The 16,788-nt window shown below is 41.9% G+C and overlaps 1 protein-coding gene across 1 annotated transcript in view; it reads left to right on the top strand.

The window, feature by feature from the left end:
* The window catches only part of LOC119410791 (spectrin beta chain, non-erythrocytic 4), a 39,046-nt gene that overhangs the window by 10,987 nt on the left and 11,271 nt on the right, over positions 1 to 16,788 (top strand). The window contains exons 3-16 of the mRNA XM_037677708.1: positions 1,930 to 2,193; positions 4,951 to 5,175; positions 6,580 to 6,669; positions 6,760 to 7,038; positions 7,135 to 7,265; positions 8,870 to 9,074; positions 10,535 to 10,780; positions 10,908 to 11,042; positions 12,808 to 13,052; positions 13,176 to 13,314; positions 14,518 to 14,602; positions 14,697 to 14,893; positions 15,337 to 16,367; positions 16,445 to 16,505. Of these exons, the coding sequence (XP_037533636.1) occupies positions 1,930 to 2,193; positions 4,951 to 5,175; positions 6,580 to 6,669; positions 6,760 to 7,038; positions 7,135 to 7,265; positions 8,870 to 9,074; positions 10,535 to 10,780; positions 10,908 to 11,042; positions 12,808 to 13,052; positions 13,176 to 13,314; positions 14,518 to 14,602; positions 14,697 to 14,893; positions 15,337 to 16,367; positions 16,445 to 16,505 (3,333 nt within the window). The remainder of the gene's footprint in view (positions 1 to 1,929; positions 2,194 to 4,950; positions 5,176 to 6,579; positions 6,670 to 6,759; positions 7,039 to 7,134; positions 7,266 to 8,869; positions 9,075 to 10,534; positions 10,781 to 10,907; positions 11,043 to 12,807; positions 13,053 to 13,175; positions 13,315 to 14,517; positions 14,603 to 14,696; positions 14,894 to 15,336; positions 16,368 to 16,444; positions 16,506 to 16,788) is intronic.

The raw sequence follows: 16,788 nt of genomic DNA, 5'->3' as shown, positions 1-16,788 counted from the left end.
TCAGTTGCTAAATGTAGCAAAACAACTGCTGAAAGCTAAAAGTTGCTTACTAAATGTAGCAAAACTCTAGCTAAAAGCTAAGTGTAGCATAGCACTTGCTGAAAGATAAACGTAAAGCATTTGCTAAAAGTTAAATGTACCATATAAGTTGCTAAAAGCTAAATGTAGCTAAACAGTTGCTAACTAAACACTAAATCTATCTAAAAGCTAAATCTAGCACAGCAAGTAAAATGTTGATAAACAAATGCTAAACGCTAAAAGAAGTGAAACATTTGCTTACAGTGCAGATTTAGTAAATGTTGTGAATCAGTTGCTAAATGTTGCAAAACTGCTGAAAGTTAAAAGTTGCTTACTAAATGTAGCAAAACTAGCTAAAAGCTAAATGTAGTGTAACACTTGCTACAAATTAAACATAAAAATTCAGTTGCTTATAGCTAAATGTAATAAAAAAACTGCTAAATGCTGTGTTGCTAAAAGATAAATGCAGCTAAACAGTTGCTAACTATGTAGCTGAACCATAGCTAAAAGCTAAAAGGATTATAAGAAGCTTGAAATAGAGCCAGTCAGCTGAAGTCTAGTTGATGCTGTTGAAGGAAGTGAAGAGATCCCATGCATTTCTGTCCGGACTTTGTTTTGTAAATAAAGTGAAATAGCTCAAAAAGTATAAAAGTTACAATCATGTGGAGTTGTTTTGTTTTTTTCTTTTTGGAAGAAACTGTGAAGAGGAGAACACGGTGTGAATGCTGACTCAGAGGCCATGGACGAGAAGCCAAAGTGAAGAAACTCCTGGCAGCACTTCAGCTCAGCTCTTTGTTTTATTTCTAACATACATGAACACACGCAGACTCTACCAGACCAGTGTGGATCAGACGTGTAGCAGAATCAACAGAAAGTAACGGAGCGGGGAATGGAAGAAATGGTTTGCTTTATGGGGCTTCAGAATGGGAGGATGAACAAAAGAGGGCAAAAATGTAAGAAGCTCAGAGAAAGAAGGGGGAAGGGGAGTTGGTGGAAATTTATGAGGCTCTTTCATGTCGATGCGGTTTAATCTCTTTACACACAGAGACGTGCACACCCCTCCCTAAACAAGCTCTGTGTCGTCTGCACATTACTCTGCTGTTTTGCGTTGCCTCAGCCAATCATATTTTCCTTATAATTAGTTTGATCTAAATGTTTTAATTTGTAATTTGTAAGTTTTTTAAAAGAAAAGAAAAGCTACGCTGTCACTCATTTTAGCAGAGCTAAAAGCATAATCTGAGCTAACGACGCTTCTTCTTGATGTTTTTGTTTTTTTTACCTTTATTTATTAGTTATTTCTGTATCTTTTAATGTTGCTTTATTTGCTGATTTTAGACGGTTTTATTTTATTTTATCAGTGATGCATGGATGGGATGGCACTTTTTGAAATTCTTTGTAAGCATGACAACGACATTAATATTCAATTTAAAAAAGGCAGAAAATCTGCATTTAAGATTTAAACGTAACTGTACTTTTGTACCAAGATAATTAACCCAGTTAATTTAAAACTAGTTTTTCTAATTGAACATTAAAATAACAGACAAATCCCAGCAGCTTTATTTAGTTTGGTTTAATCTTGATGTAAATACTGCTTTTTGTTACATGGAAACATGCAATACTTGCTCAGTCATCCTGTCGTGACCTTTAACCTTCAACCTGAGGCCTGGAGTCTTTTATTTTGTCTTTTCTCTGAGCGTGGCACAGCCTGACCTTCGGGGTGAATCTGCTTCCAATTCTGGGAAGTTTGACAACTGTTGGTTTCCATTTGAGAAAAATGGTTTGGAAATGACTCTATCCTTCACATTTTTAATATTGTAGATTTTCTAACATTTAGATTTTTTTTTTTTTTTGAGTCAATACACAGAGCCTCACCATTGAAACGGTGCGTTTTCTCTCGTGCTCCCGCCACAGGAGGGTCAGCAGCTCATCGAGGAGAAGCCAGAACTGAGCCCGGTGGTCCGGAAGAAGCTGGAGGAGATCAGAGAATGCTGGCAGGATCTGGAGAGCACCACTCAGGCCAAAGCCCGCCAGCTTTTCGAGGCCAACAAGGCGGACCTGCTGGTTCAGAGTTACGAGAGCCTGGACCAGAGACTGGGCCAGCTGGAGGATCAGCTGGCCTACGTAGACCAGGGACAAGACCTCACCACTGTCAACAAACAGCTCAAGAAACTACAAGTACGTAGACTTTCCCTTGTTGACCCAGAAACACGCCGGTTAAATATTCTCTTTGTTTAAGGGTTTAAACATTCTCTGAGCTCTCATCCAAGAAATCTAGTTTCTTCCTCTCTTATAAGTAGGCTGGATATTTTTATCAAATAAGGAATAATTAAGTTTACTGGAAAGAAATTGAGAGCACATTTTATTTTATGGACTACAGTTCGTACGTCGATTTATTTTAAGGGAGACTTTAGCATCAGCTGCTGTTTCGCCTCTTTCTTTAGTTTTTTTTTGTTATTTTAGGCCTTTTTGAGTGCGGCAATTAACTAAAAATATGTTCTTACATCATATTTTTATTCCCCTCAAACATGTAAGTTTGTGTTTTATTTTAAGTTCAGCTCAGATTTTCTCCTGAGTACATGGGATGTTTATGTTTCCATTTGGCCTCGTTATGTTAATGCAGGACAAAAACATCGTGTTAAAAATGACCAGCAGCAGCATTCAAGGACTCATTTACAAGAGAGACCTGATTTCAACAAAGAATAAAGGACAACAGCAACAACAATAGACAATTATAAAAGAGGCATACAGATTTTTTTTTTGTGTTTTTACAAATTAAAATAAGATGGCAAAAAAAGTAGCAAAAACAGCTAGAGTATAAGGCGAATGTAGAAAACTAAAAACAGGAGCATGTCTGCATTGGTCCTTGCCAGGAGTCCATCAGATTCTTAAAGCCACTTAGAGAGGTCAAGGATGAAGGTCCAAGGTAAGCCTCAAACTTGAAGAACACAGGGAACAGATTTTCTTCTGCAAGGAGCACAAAGAAAACAGGATTATTTCGCAATATCTTAACGTGCACCTGGAACTCACCTTTAGTAGACGACGTCAAGTCATATGATCAAGTTTAAAAATCTCTTGTATCTAGCGTTGCAGTAGTAAAGAGGCTCTCGTTTTCTGTTTTTACAATACAATACAATACAACTTTATTTATAAAGCACTTTAAGACAACACCGTTGGCCAAAGTGCTGTACACTAACACATACAAGCATAAAAACTACGAACTCAACAAATGCCATAAAAGTAAAGAAATACCAAATCATAAAACAGCAAACAGTAACAACAATAAAACAAATAACATAAAACAGTAAAAACAACATTTCAAGCTGCGTTAAAAGCCAAAGAGAAAAAACGAGTCTTCAGAGCAGATTTAAAAACAGGAAGTGAGTCAGCTTGTCTGACGTGCAGAGGCAGCTCGTTCCACAGTTTAGGGGCAGCGACTGAGAACGCTCGGTCACCTCTCAGCCTCCTGTTGGACTTTGGGACGTCCAACAGCAGCTGATCAGCTGACCTAAGAGAGCGTGAGGGAATGTACGGCCGTAGAAGGTCGGACAGATACTGTGGGGCAAGACCATGAAGACATTTGAATACAAACAAAAGAACCTTAAAATTAATCCGGAAACGAACTGGGAGCCATTGTAGCGATCTTAAGCCAGGGGTGATGTGCTCTCGTTTTCTGGTGCCAGTTAAAAGATGAGCAGCAGCATTCTGAACCAGCTGAAGTCGAGTCATTAATGACTGGCTCAGACCCACATAAAGTGAATTGCAATAGTCCAGACGAGTTGTGATGAAAGCATGGATTAAAATCTCAAAATGATGTGACAGGAATGGTTTCACCTTGGCCAGTTGTCTCAGGTGATAAAAGCTGGACTTGACCACAGATTTAATCTGAGCATCCAGTTTAAAATCATTGTCCAACCTCACACCCAGGTTGGTTGCTGTCTCAGTCAGATGTTTGGTTAAAGGACCCAGATCAACATGGACTTTAGAATCATCACTGGGCTTAAACAACAAGACCTCAGTCTTTTTCTCATTAAAGTGTAAAAAGTTCTGTGACATCCATGCTCTGACTTCCGCCATACATTCCAGGAGTTGGTTCAAGGAGTACTGTTTATCTTGTTTCAAAGAAACATAGATTTGGCTGTCATCGGCGTAAAAATGAAAAGAAATACCATGTTTCTGGAGAATATATCCCAGAGGTAGTAAATAAAGGGAAAACAGAAGGGGGCCAAGTACAAATCCCTGAGGTGCTCCACATGTGAGAGGCGCTACAGAGGACTTTTGACCATTAACCTGTTGTTACTTGTTTAATTACACATTCTGATGTTGGGATGAAACTCCTCAACCCTCTGATGGTTCGGAGGAGTCCGACTGTTGCACCTGGGCTTTATTCATTCTTTACCTCATCTTTTCACCAGACATCTCTCACTCTCTAGCTGCTTACAGCTTCTTTAACTGGCTGCATTTAGCACGAACCCCAAACTACCCAGCATCCATCCTGGCATGGGGTACAGAAGCCTTCACTACACCTCATGCTGTTTTCAGGTGTTTGTTTCATCATTTGTCTCCTTTTTATTTAAAAAAAAAAAAAGATTTTTTTCTGCTGTGAGCTTTCTGTCACTGGAGTTTAGGTTTGTTTTACTGAAATGTTCCATTACCAAAGAAAAGAGTTTCACACAATATCTGATCACATATTTATTGTAAGTTAAAAGCATGTCATTTTTGCTTTCAAGTTTAAAAGCCATGGGTACTTCAAGTAAAAAAATTAAAAAAACTTTAAAAGTTTACAAACTTGTCACTGTTTCAAAGTACTTTTCTGTTTTATTATTTTCATCATCTGACTTTTGTCCTCTCTCCCCTGGACATATTATTTATATTCATGCTGAATCGACTCCCTTCTTTTATGTTTCAATACCTTTCCCTCTTCCTCCCCGTCAGACCATGGAAACTCAGATGGAGGAGTGGTATAAGGAGGTGGGGCAGCTCCAGGGGCAGGCAGCCTCCGTCCCACAGCAGACTCAGGTCAAGGAGACGGTCGCTGAGCGACAGGTTGCCGTGGAGACGAGGATGGCACGTTTGATCGAGCCTTTGAAAGAGAGGCGACGCATTCTTCTGGCGTCTAAGGATGTCCATCAAGTCGGGCGAGACCTGGAGGACGAGATTGTGAGTCGGAGACACAAACAGACTCACAGGAAGTCTTCTGAGTGCAGTCCCGTATTTCTCGGACTATAAGGCGCAATATCAATGAACGGGTCTGTTTTCATACGTGAGGCGCACCAGATTATAAGATGCATTAAGCAAAACAAAACAGTCAGATAAATCAAACTTTATTCAACTCATCAACATTTTTCAGTTGTACCACATAAAATCGGTTTGAGTTCAGTAATCACAACCAGAATTAATACATAAAACGCACCGGATTATAAATCTCGCTGTCAATTTTTGAGAAAATTAAAGGATTTTAAGTGCGCCTTATAGTCTGAAAAATACAGTAATCTGTCATATTGCAGGCTTGTTGAATCATACGTTGATTCATATGTTTACAATTAAGTTAACTGTACACAAAGTTTACAGTTTTGTGGTGGTCAACTGACATAAATGGAAGATAACGTGCACAAAGTGAACTTCAAGGCCTAAAACGTCTGCAGGGTCTCGGTTTCTAAATGATTTGAAGACAAACAACACTCAGTCGCTCAGGGGCCAGAATTTTATGAGCAGTTTTTGTCAGGGTCGGCCTTTGAGTCAAGAAACTACAACAAACAACGGCTAAATTAATAAGAACAATAGTATAAATAAGAATAACAATACTTCCCTTATGTTAAGAGTTTAGTGTCTGAGGAAAAAAAAGTTATTTTTTCCATTAATTAAACACATATTTCAGCAGAACAAGTTTGCGCCTAAAATTATTGGTGGGTATCAAGCCCAAAACCATCCTCAAGTACTTATACTTTTACTCCTAAAAACACCCCGATACTTAGGACTGATACCACGTGAATGCTTGGTGATGTCATTTCCTTTTCTACTTTGCAAATAACCAATGAAAAAAAAAAATCCATACTTTCAAGATATTTTAAGATAAACACAGGTGCTGTTAAGGCTGCATACGGCTTGCTGTGTTCTTAATAAAATTAATTAATTAATAAGTTAATTAATAAGTTCTTGTACTTGGTCTGACAGAAACTAGTATCAGGACAGCCTTACCTAACATACACTCACCGGTCAACTGCTTGTTAACACAAACAGCTAATCAGCCAATCACATGGCAGCGACTCAGTCCATTTAGGCATGTAGACAACTTGCTGAAGTTCAAATCAAGCGTCAGAGCGGGAAGAAAGAAAAATCAGTGACTTTGAACATGTTCGTTGGTGCCACATGTGCAGGTCTGAGTATTTTCAGAAGCTGCTGATCTTCTGGGATGGGCATGCTCATCTAAATCATCTTTAGGGATTACAGAGACTAGTCTGAAAAAGAGAAATTATCCAGTGGGAAGCCTTGATCCAACTAAGATGTGAAGAATCTCTGAATGCACAACATGTCCAACACAAGTGTTCATTTCTGTGTTTATAGCTGTGGATTCAGGAGCGTATCCCGCTGGTCATGTCTCAGGAGCATGGTTCCACGCTGCAGGCCGTCCAGCAGCTCATGAAGAAGAACCAGGTGAGAACATCAGAACAGGTTATTACTCGAACTGCAGAATAATAAATGCCACAGATGTGGACTCTATAATTGCTTTGTCTTCAAACGTAGATGCTTCAGAGGGAGCTTGAGGGCCACAGGAGCAGAATCGACGAAGTCCTGGAGAGGGCGGGGATCATCGCCTCCATACGCAGCCCTGAGGCCGACTGCATCAGGGCCGGGCACGACCAGCTGGCACAGCTGTGGGATCTGCTGTGGGCCGAGACGGAGCGGAGGCAGCTGATTCTGGATGCCATGTACCAGGCCCAGCAGTACTACTTCGACACAGCCGAAGTGGAGGCCTGGCTGAGCGAGCAGGAGCTGCACATGATGAATGAGGAGAAGGGGAAGGTGGTTGAAATGTACTATTAAAACTATTAACTATTTGTTGGAAACTTCTCGCATTTACACTGAAACCCTCCTGTTTGTGTCGTTCTGCTCCTGTAGGACGAACCGAGCACCCTGCAGCTGCTGAAGAAACATTTGCTCCTGGAGCAGACCATCGAGGACTACGCCGAGACCGTCGGCCTGCTGTCACAACAGTGTCGACAGCTGCTGGAGATGGGACACCCGGACAGGTGAATATCATCTCCAAAATCTGTTTCACTCTATGTTTGTCTTTTATGCTCCATTTAGCCTTTAGATATTTAGCTTATTTTAGTTTATAGCTATTGGGGTGCTGCGGTAGCTCAGTGGTTAAGTGCCGTAGCCTTGTGATTAAGCCCAGGTTGTGTCAGGACGGGATTCTGGTGTAAAACAATTACAAAATGTTTCATGGAAGTTCGCTCACACTGAGGACCCCTGCAGAAGGTAGTAGCCAAATTAAGTTTATTTTTAACTATGATTTTGCTAATGTTAGCTTTGAGCTACATTTTTGCTAAACTACACTTCTACACTTCCACTGAAACTGCTCTACTGAAGGTTTTTAATGACATTTTCATATCCACAGACGCAGGTGATTCTGTGCTGCTTGTCCTATTGGACCTCACATCTGCTTTTGACACCATCAACCACAAGATCCTCATTTCTAGACTTGAGCAGTGGGTGGGCATCACAGGGTCAGCCCTTAAATGGTTTGGGTCCTACCTCTCTGACAGAACCTTCTGTGTCAATATCAAAGATTTTAGTTCGGCATCGACAGCGCTCCAGTGGGGGGTACCGCAGGGGTCCAACCTCGGTCCCCTTCTCTTTTCTTTACACCTGCTGCCACTAGGTGCTATTTTCCGCAAACACAACATACCCTTTCATTTCTACGCCGATGATTGCCAAATTTACTTCCCCCTGAGGCAAAGAGGCACACGCTCTATTCAGTCTCTTCTTGACTGCCTGGCTGACATCCGGGACTGGATGGCTTTAAACTTCTTAAGCTTCAATGAGAAGAAGTCTGAAGTCATGCTGTTCCATCCCAGTGGCTCACTCATGAACCATGACAATGACCTTTTCTCTCTAGCCCCGTTAGAGAAACAAAAGGTCACTAATCTGGGGGTGATAATGGACCCGTCCTTAAAACTCAACAGTCACGTAAACATGATGGTCAAATCCTGTTTTTTTCAGCTGAGACGGCTGTCTAAGCTGAAGCCTATACTCTCCAAAAAGAACCTTGAGACAGTGATCCACGCCTTCATAACATCTAGGCTTGATTACTGCAATTCACTTCTGTTTGGAATCAGTCAGTCCTCCATTGCTCGTCTACAACTGGTCCAAAATGCTGCAGCCCGATTTTTAACTGGTACAGGCTATAGAGAGCCTGTTGTTGGTTTTAGATTTTGTTACTGTTCTGTCAGTTTTGCATGTTTTAGCTTTTAGCTACTTTTTTATTGGTTTAAACTTTTTGCTAATTTTCAGATAGTTTTTGCCAGTTTTAGATGCTTTGCTTGTGCTTGTTTTAGCTTCTAGATACTGTTATTGTCAGTTTATGCTTTTTGCGGTTGATCTGCTTTTTAGTGTTCAGCCACTGTTTGACTCATTTTAGTTCTGTAACAAATTTCAGCAGGTCATTCAGCACTCGGCAATCATGCTGTATTTTTACATAAAATGCAAAAAATTTGTGTCAAACTGAAATTCTGATGTTGCCAGATGCCTTTAAATATTTGTTGTCAGTTGATGTTATTGGTAGAGGTTGTACCCGTTAAAAATGCAAACTCTTCTTTTGTTTCACCTGTTTTTGTTGTCTGCTCCGCAGCGAACAGATCAGCAAACGTCAGTCGCAGATAGACCGTCTGTACGTGTCCCTGAAGGACCTGGTGGAGGAGAGGAAGAGTCGTCTGGAGCAGCAGTACTGGCTTTATCAGCTCAACAGGGAGGTGGACGAGCTGGAGCAGTGGATCGCTCAGAGGGAAGTGGTCGCCAGCTCACCTGAACTGGGTCAAGACTTTGAGCATGTCACTGTAAGTTTGTTCACAGATGGTTTCTGTGGATGAGGAACAGGTTTTTACTTATTGAAGTGACACCTTGGCTTGTTTGGAGCATGCTTTTTGAACTAATTTAAGCCATGACAGAATCACCCTCTAAGCTTGTATAGACTTTGATTTGAAAGATTGTTCATGAACTTTATTTTGATAGTGCATATTAATGAGTAACTTCCTGTACATTTGAAGAGATTGTTTTTTGAATATCCAAGCTACGGTGGTTCTTATTTCTGTTTGCTCCTGAGGCTAAACTCTGAACTCTTTCTCTCACTTTATTCTACTTTATTTGATCAAATGTAATCAGAGATAATGACGGTATTCAGGATTTGTCTGCTGAGTCACTGGTTGTTATGGTGATTCCCGCCTTTTTAGAGGCAGAGGTGGGAATCACCATGGCAACAGAGAAGGAAAGAGGAATTAATATTTGAGCTTCAAAGAAACAGTTGTGTGTTTATTTTTTAAATCTGCACTTTATTATCTAAATAATCTGACAGGTAACCATTTCAAACTTAACTTTCAACTTTGAAGAAAACATTTAAAGCTTAATTTAATGGGAAGAAATTGAGTTTGGGTGAAGACACTCCATTTTGGCATGATCTGAAAGAAAACTAAGTCCTGTCACTGTGGGAGACGAGATGAGTAGAAGAAGGCAAAAATAAAATGTTTTTATGTGTCAACTGTACTAATAGAGGAAGAACTGTGGATACAAATATAGTCAAAATTTAAAAGCTTAAGTTTCAAATTTGGAGTAATCTAAACTAAATGTTTTTTGGTTAAGTCTTTAAAAACATCTAAAAATATGACTGTGTAAAACCCAATAAAAAAATATTTAAATGCCGTTTCAATCAACTGAAGTTCAGCTTTAACATTTATTTTGGAATAAATGCATGATTTATTTATTTATTTCTACTTTAATTAACATTATATGATGTAAAGTAACCAAGTCATTGCACACTTATACCTCATGGAGCTGTGTGTATATTTGTCGGCCACCAGTAAAAGTGGGTGAACATGTAATTGTAATGTCTTTCCGTGTGTGAATTTGTTGGTTTGTTAGCAAAATATCTAATTAGTCACAGAATGTATTTTGATGAAACTCTCAGAAAGCAACCGTTAAATGGATGTACATTTACCATCTTAGGAAACACCCAAGTTGTTATAATTGTATATTTTTTATAGATATTGAGCTAAAATTGTGTGTGGTAGTAGCCGAGAGTCATTCCAACACATACTCAAAAATCATCTGAGATTTTCGTTTAAAACTTTGGCATGCAAGGCAGCATAGATATGCATTCCTTCAAGAAATGCCACTTTTAGTTTAGTTTTTATTTGACTTACTTTAATGCCATAGACAGGAAACGTACCGAGTATTATAACAGAAATAAATAAAATGATAAAACAAAGGACAACAGTAACCTCACTTCCTGCTGCGCCTCCAGGTCCTGCAGGAGAAGTTTACAGAGTTTGCATCGGAGACTGGAAATGTTGGGCAGGAACGTGTGACGGTTGTCAACCAGATGGTGGATGAGCTCATAGACTACGGCCACGCCGAGGCGGCGACCATAGCTGAATGGAAGGACGGGGTGAACGAGTCCTGGGCCGACCTGCTGGAGCTCATGGAGACCAGAGCTCAGATGCTTGCAGCGTCACATCAGCTGCACAAGTTCTTCTCTGACTGCAAAGAGGTAAAAGGCAAAGCTCCTGTGGTCAGTTACAGCTCTTCTTAAAAACACTTTATGAAAATATTTGTTTTAATTGTCGTCCTTGGTGGATGAAACTAACATGGATGCGCTCCTCTTTGTTGGTTTACAGGTTTTGGCTCAGATTGAGGACAAACATCGACGTCTACCAGAGGTTCGGGCTCGGCAGGGCAGCACCTCCAACACCAGCACCCTGCAGAGACTCCTTCACAGCTTCGAGCAGGACATCCAGCTGCTGGTCACGCAGGTAGAGCAACGCAAACACAAACAAACATGTAAACGTTACCCGCTGCAGCTTTAATGTAAAGAAGTTGTGCCTAATTGCTGTTCTTGCTGAGCTGCTCTTTTTATTTATTGATGTATTATTGTTTGAATTAATTGTTTGAAAAAAGGGGCAGGTATAATAAGATTTTTTCTTCTTTCTGCTGCCTTTCATTTTATTTTTGATTATATTTCTTATTGTTTATGGAATTGTTTTGTTTTGTTTTTAAAAAATGAATACATTTTATAAATAAATAAATATATTCTTCTGTAAAACTACCAGTAACTAATATTTATCTCTTGTTGCCGAGAGGTGACGGCAGATAATATGTGGGTTTGCGGGCCTGTCTGTTAGGAAAATATCTCATGAATCACTTGACCTGAGTTTATTGATAACCACAAAAAATAATCATTTTATGCAAATCTACAACTGACTCATATCTGAAGTTAATTCAAGATGGCTCCCACATCACCAAAAATACTGTAACTCAGCCTAATGTACAGATATTTTACTCAAATTTCATGTGGTAGTAGCTGAGAGTCATCCACAGCACATTTACTGAGCGTAACATCTCACCAAACGTTCTTTTCTAAGTCTGACTAATATCTCATTTCTGGTCTTAAACTCACACTGGAATGGTGGTGGGTGATATGCATTCATTGAGGGATGTCTAGGTGTTTAATTTAGTATTTATTCACGTATAAAGGTGCCAGATGTTTTAATTTCTATATGCACATGAGGCAGTGGTGATCAGTTAATTCTCTAATCCAGGGGTTCTCAAAAGTTTTGGGTCTGGAAAATAAAAGCATTTCCAGAGAAGCCCTCATAAAACTCATGCTAATTAAAAAAACAACAATGTTCAGTCAGGTCATCTGGACGGTTTCTTTTTTTGCAGACATTTCGTCCTTCATCCATAGGACTTCTTAAGTCTGAGGAGCCACCAAACAAACTGATTCCCACAAACATCATACTCCATAATGGAGAAAAAAAAACAGTTTGCTGGTGCTAAGGGTCACCATTATGGAGTATTCTGTTAGTGGGAATCGGTTTGTTTGTTGGCTCCTCAGATGGATGAAGTCCTTTGGATGAAGGATGAAACAGCTCAGCAAAGAAGAAACCGTCCAGATGGCCTGACTGAACATTGTTGGATTTTTACCTGGATTATTGAGCATGAACTTTGGTGCTGATTAAAAATAATTTACTGCCGTTTCAACCCCTAAATGACGAGGGTCGTTTTTGTTTGTTTGTTTTGTTAAGTATATTTGTTTTCCTGTTGCATTGGTCCCCGTTCATGGACATTTTGAAATATGACATAACTAATAATATTTTGTCATTTGTTCTGTGGTCCTCTGAGCTACAGCTCGCTGACCCCTGGGGGTCCTGGGACCCCAGTTTGAGAACCTCTGCTCTAGTCTAATTGTTTTCTAATCTACCCAAGTGATCTGAACAGAGTTCATAGGTTAGTTAAATTGTGACTTTAGTAAAATCTTGTCTGTTTTTTTTTTTTTTTTTTTCTGGCAAAACTACCTCCTTACTTTTTTGAAGCTTTATCAAATCTGCTTCGTGCACGTGGGATACAGAAAAAGTGGCACAGTGGTGCAGAACCACAGCTGCTCCGTGCAGCTCTGGTGTCATTACACCCTGATTGAGCACAGCAGGTGCTTTTTTGAGCATCAGTTCCAAAACGAACTGCCGCTTTTCCCTCGTTGGGTTCAGCTTTTTTCTGAAGCCTGCTTTCCTTCTCCGTCAGGTGCGTCAACTGCAGGAGAGCGCAGCCCAGCTGAGGACGGTGTACGCGGGAGAGAAAGCCGAAGCCATCGCGTGTCGGGAGCACGAAGTGATGCAGTGCTGGAAGGAGCTGCTGACTTACTGCGAAGAGTGTCGACTGCAGATCACCACCGAGACGGACAAGCTGCGATTCTTCAGCATGGTCCGAGATCAGATCATGTGGATGGACTCCATCATCTGTCAGATCGGCACAGGAGAAAAGCCCAGGTATTACAGAACCGAGCAACCGTCCTGCTTTTGAATGGGTTAATAAAATGTCCGTTGTGCTCAGCAGATGTGGGCGCTTGTATGTGAAGGTCTGACTTCCTGTGTGCTCTGTGGTTCCTGCAGGGACGTGTCCTCAGTAGAGGTGCTGATGAACTATCACCAGAGCCTGAAGAGTGAAGTGGACGCACGCAGCCAGAGCACGCTGGAGTGTATAGAGATGGGAAAAACACTGCTGGCTGCTAGAAACCCTGCAGCTGAGGAGGTGACATGACGACATAGATAGCATCCATCCATTCATCCATCCATCTTTCTATCCATCCCATCATCATCCATACATTCATCAATCCATCCATTATCTTTACCCACTTCTTCTTTTTTGAGTTGTGGGGGTCACTGATGCCCATATCCAACAGTCACTGTGAGAGGCGGGGGACACCCTGGACAGGTCTCCAGTCCATCACAGGGACGCATAGAGACAAAAGAGACAAACAACCATTCACTCTCTCACTCTCACCTAGGAACAATTTAGAGTTACCAATCAGCCTAACATGTGGTGTGGGAGTGGTGGCGCAGAGGTTAGAGAATATGGGCCTGTGATCGGAAAGTCACAGGTTCAACTCCCAGTACCGTCAACGTCAAAATGTGGGTGGAAAAGGTGAAACACCCACACCTGCCTCCACCCTCATTTGCCCCACTCCAGGCTCTTGAGCAAGGCCCTTATCCCCCCACCATCTGCTCCCTAAACAGGTCTCTCTTGAAAATGAGTTCTTGTGACTCAATGAGAATACCTGGATAAATAAAGGGGGGAAAAAAAAGAAAAATGCAGGTTTTTGGTCAGTGGGAGGAAACCGGAGTATCTGAAGAAAACCCATGCAGCACGGAGAGAACCTACAAACTCCACCCAGAAAAGTCCCTGGATGGGATTTGATCCAGCGACTTTCTTGCTGGGCAAAAGCTGTACACACTGAGCCACATATTTATGAGCCCATAAATAACAACAAATGCATAATATTATCAACCTGCCATGTGTTCTGCCTGATAATGCTTAAAAATTTAACATTTGCATCAGACAAACTCAAATTTGGCCTCTTGCAGCTAATGTGGGTCTTAAATTTTATTTTTATTTTTTTTTGGCTCATATTATAGAAACAATATTTTAGTTCAACTGACACTTATAACTGTCGGCTGTCAATCATTATCAGATGGAAAACATGTTTCAAATTGTGGCAAAAATGCAGTGCCATCTACATAAACAAACAAAAATATGAATTCTAGTTCAAGTTTAAGGTAGTTTAAACCGGATCACTACATTTCAGGAATGCAATATGTCTTTTTAACCACTTAAATCATTTTGAAGTATTTTTTTTACATTTTATGGTCTGTCTCAGTTTTGCATTAAAGACTAGACAGAAAACTTTTATTCCTGGAGTTTTCTAATCTATATGTTGGTGGTTCTGAATTTCAGATCAAGGAGAAACTGGAAAAGGTGATCGCGAAGCAACAAGAGCTGTCTGAGAAATGGGACCAGCACTGGGAGTTCCTGCAGCACAGTGAGCACTCACATTCCTGAAATTTATCTTTTTCGAGAGGGGAACAAGTTAACAAAATGGAGAACTTCACCATATTTCCATGTTCTACCCTTAGTGCTGGAGGTTCATCAGTTTGCCCAGGAGGCGATGGTGGCGGAGGCCTGGCTGACCGCTCAGGAGCCGCTGATCAACAGCAAGGAGCTGGGAGGGAGCGTAGACGAGGTAGAGCAGCTCATCCGTCGACACGAAGCCTTCCGCAAAGCTGCCGCCACCTGGGAGGAGCGATTCAGCTCACTGCGCCGGCTCACCACGGTACTATCTTATCACCACTCGTTTCTCCCTTTAAGAGTCAACACAACAAACATTAGGAACAGTAACAGCAGTCCTGGGTTGTCACTAATGGGTTTTTTGTTTCACGTTGTGCCAAATGTTTTCAGTTGGTGACGTCTGGACAGCAGGCAGGATAGGTCATCACCCGCACCCTGATGCTCTGTGCAGTTTATTATTGTCTTGTGAAATATGCCACTGAAAATGCTGTTGTCTAGTTGGGAGCACATGTTGTTCTATAAAATCTGTGTATACATTTCTGCATTGATGGTGCCTTTACAGATCTGTAAGCTAATTGTGCTAAAGGTACTAATGCACCCCCATACCATCAGCGAGGTAAAGCGCTGAGTTAAAAAGACTGGAAGAAATTCTGTATTGTTCACTCTTGCTGAAGATGATTTTGAAGCTGGTTCTGTTTCTTTTTGCAGGTGGAAAAGCTGAAAGCGGAGCAAAGTAAGCTACCCCCAACCCCTCTGTTGGGTCGTAAAGTCTTCCTGGACCCCCAAGATGCTGCGGGAAGTCCAACAAACCCCCCGCGCCTCCCTGTCTCCCCCATCCTGAGACAAACCATCTATGAGCAGAATGAAGCCAGCTCTCCTCCGTCTCCGTCGCCTTTCACCCCGACACCCTCTCCATCATCTGCGGCTCGGCGACTGGGGTCAACAGTCGCCAACTACACCCCCGTGATGAACGGCTCCAGCTACCACCACACCCTGAAGGCCCAGCATGGTGGTGTAGTGGGTGTAAAAACAAGTTATGGACAGCCAGCTCCTTCATCAATTGCGTCTGTTGCCACGGCAGCCATGTTAGTCTCAGCCAACCAGATGAGAGAAAGTGCCAGCACAGTGAGAGATCAGGTTACAAAGGTGATGAGTCACCTGCAGCCTCCAGGGCAGGCAGGCAGGGAACTGGAGGTGAAATCCTCCTCGTATCTTCGGCAACCCAAAATCAAACACCTGGATGATGCGGTGACGCCGCTGATTGTGGCCAGCCGACTGGAGAAAGTGAGAGAGAGGGGACGGGAGAGAGAGCCAAAGATCAGGGAGATGGGAACAGAGAGAGCAGAGGTGGCGGTGATGGCTGAGGTGGTGCTGCAGGAGCCGGGCCGAGAGCGTCTGCACAGCGAGCCCACCAGGGGGCCGCGGGGATCCAGGCCTGACGCCTTCGGCCAAGCCGAGCCTCAAGTCCAGACGTATCACCGTGACCACAGGATAGAACGGCAGCTGTCGAGCGAGCAGCTGATCCAGGCACGCAGGGATGAGCTACCTCAGGAGGTGTGGCGAGAACAGGCAGAGAGGAGGGAGAGACGGACGTTAGAGAGGCAAACGTCCAGCGAGCAGGAGGGCCAGGGGAGTCATGATGGCCGGAGGAGAGAGAGGGACAGGAACCGGATGGAGAGACGGGAATCCAGCGAGAACGACATCGGCAGAGACCAGTCAGACCGGCGCTCTGCTGGAGGGTGAGACTGACTAGCTTTGAAGGGTTGTTTTAAGTTGAGCATTACAGTTGGCTTATAATCTATTAATCCTTTTACAGAGAGAAGAGATCCACCATGGCAGAGATTGTAGAGCAGCTGCAGGAAAGAGAAGCAGCACAGGTCTGGACTTTTTTCATTCAACCTTTATTTAGACAGTTTAATCCCACTGAGCCTCGAGGACTCATTTACAAGAGAGACCTGATTTCATCAAAGAATGATGACAACAATGGACAACAGCAATAGACAGTTATAAAAAGGCAAACAGATTGTTTTTTTTGTTTTGTTTTTTTTTACAAATAAGATGGCAAAAAAGTAACAAAAACAGCTGGATTATAAGGCGAATGTAGAAAACTAAAAACAGGAACATGTCTGCATTGGTCCTTGCCAGGAATCCAACAGATTC

Source organism: Nematolebias whitei, chromosome 6, assembly GCF_014905685.2.
Source record: "Nematolebias whitei isolate Nwh7 chromosome 6, NemWhi1, whole genome shotgun sequence".
Lineage (NCBI taxonomy): Eukaryota > Metazoa > Chordata > Actinopteri > Cyprinodontiformes > Rivulidae > Nematolebias > Nematolebias whitei.
The sequence above is the reverse complement of the archived record's forward strand: the minus strand, read 5'-3'. Positions and strand labels throughout refer to the sequence as shown.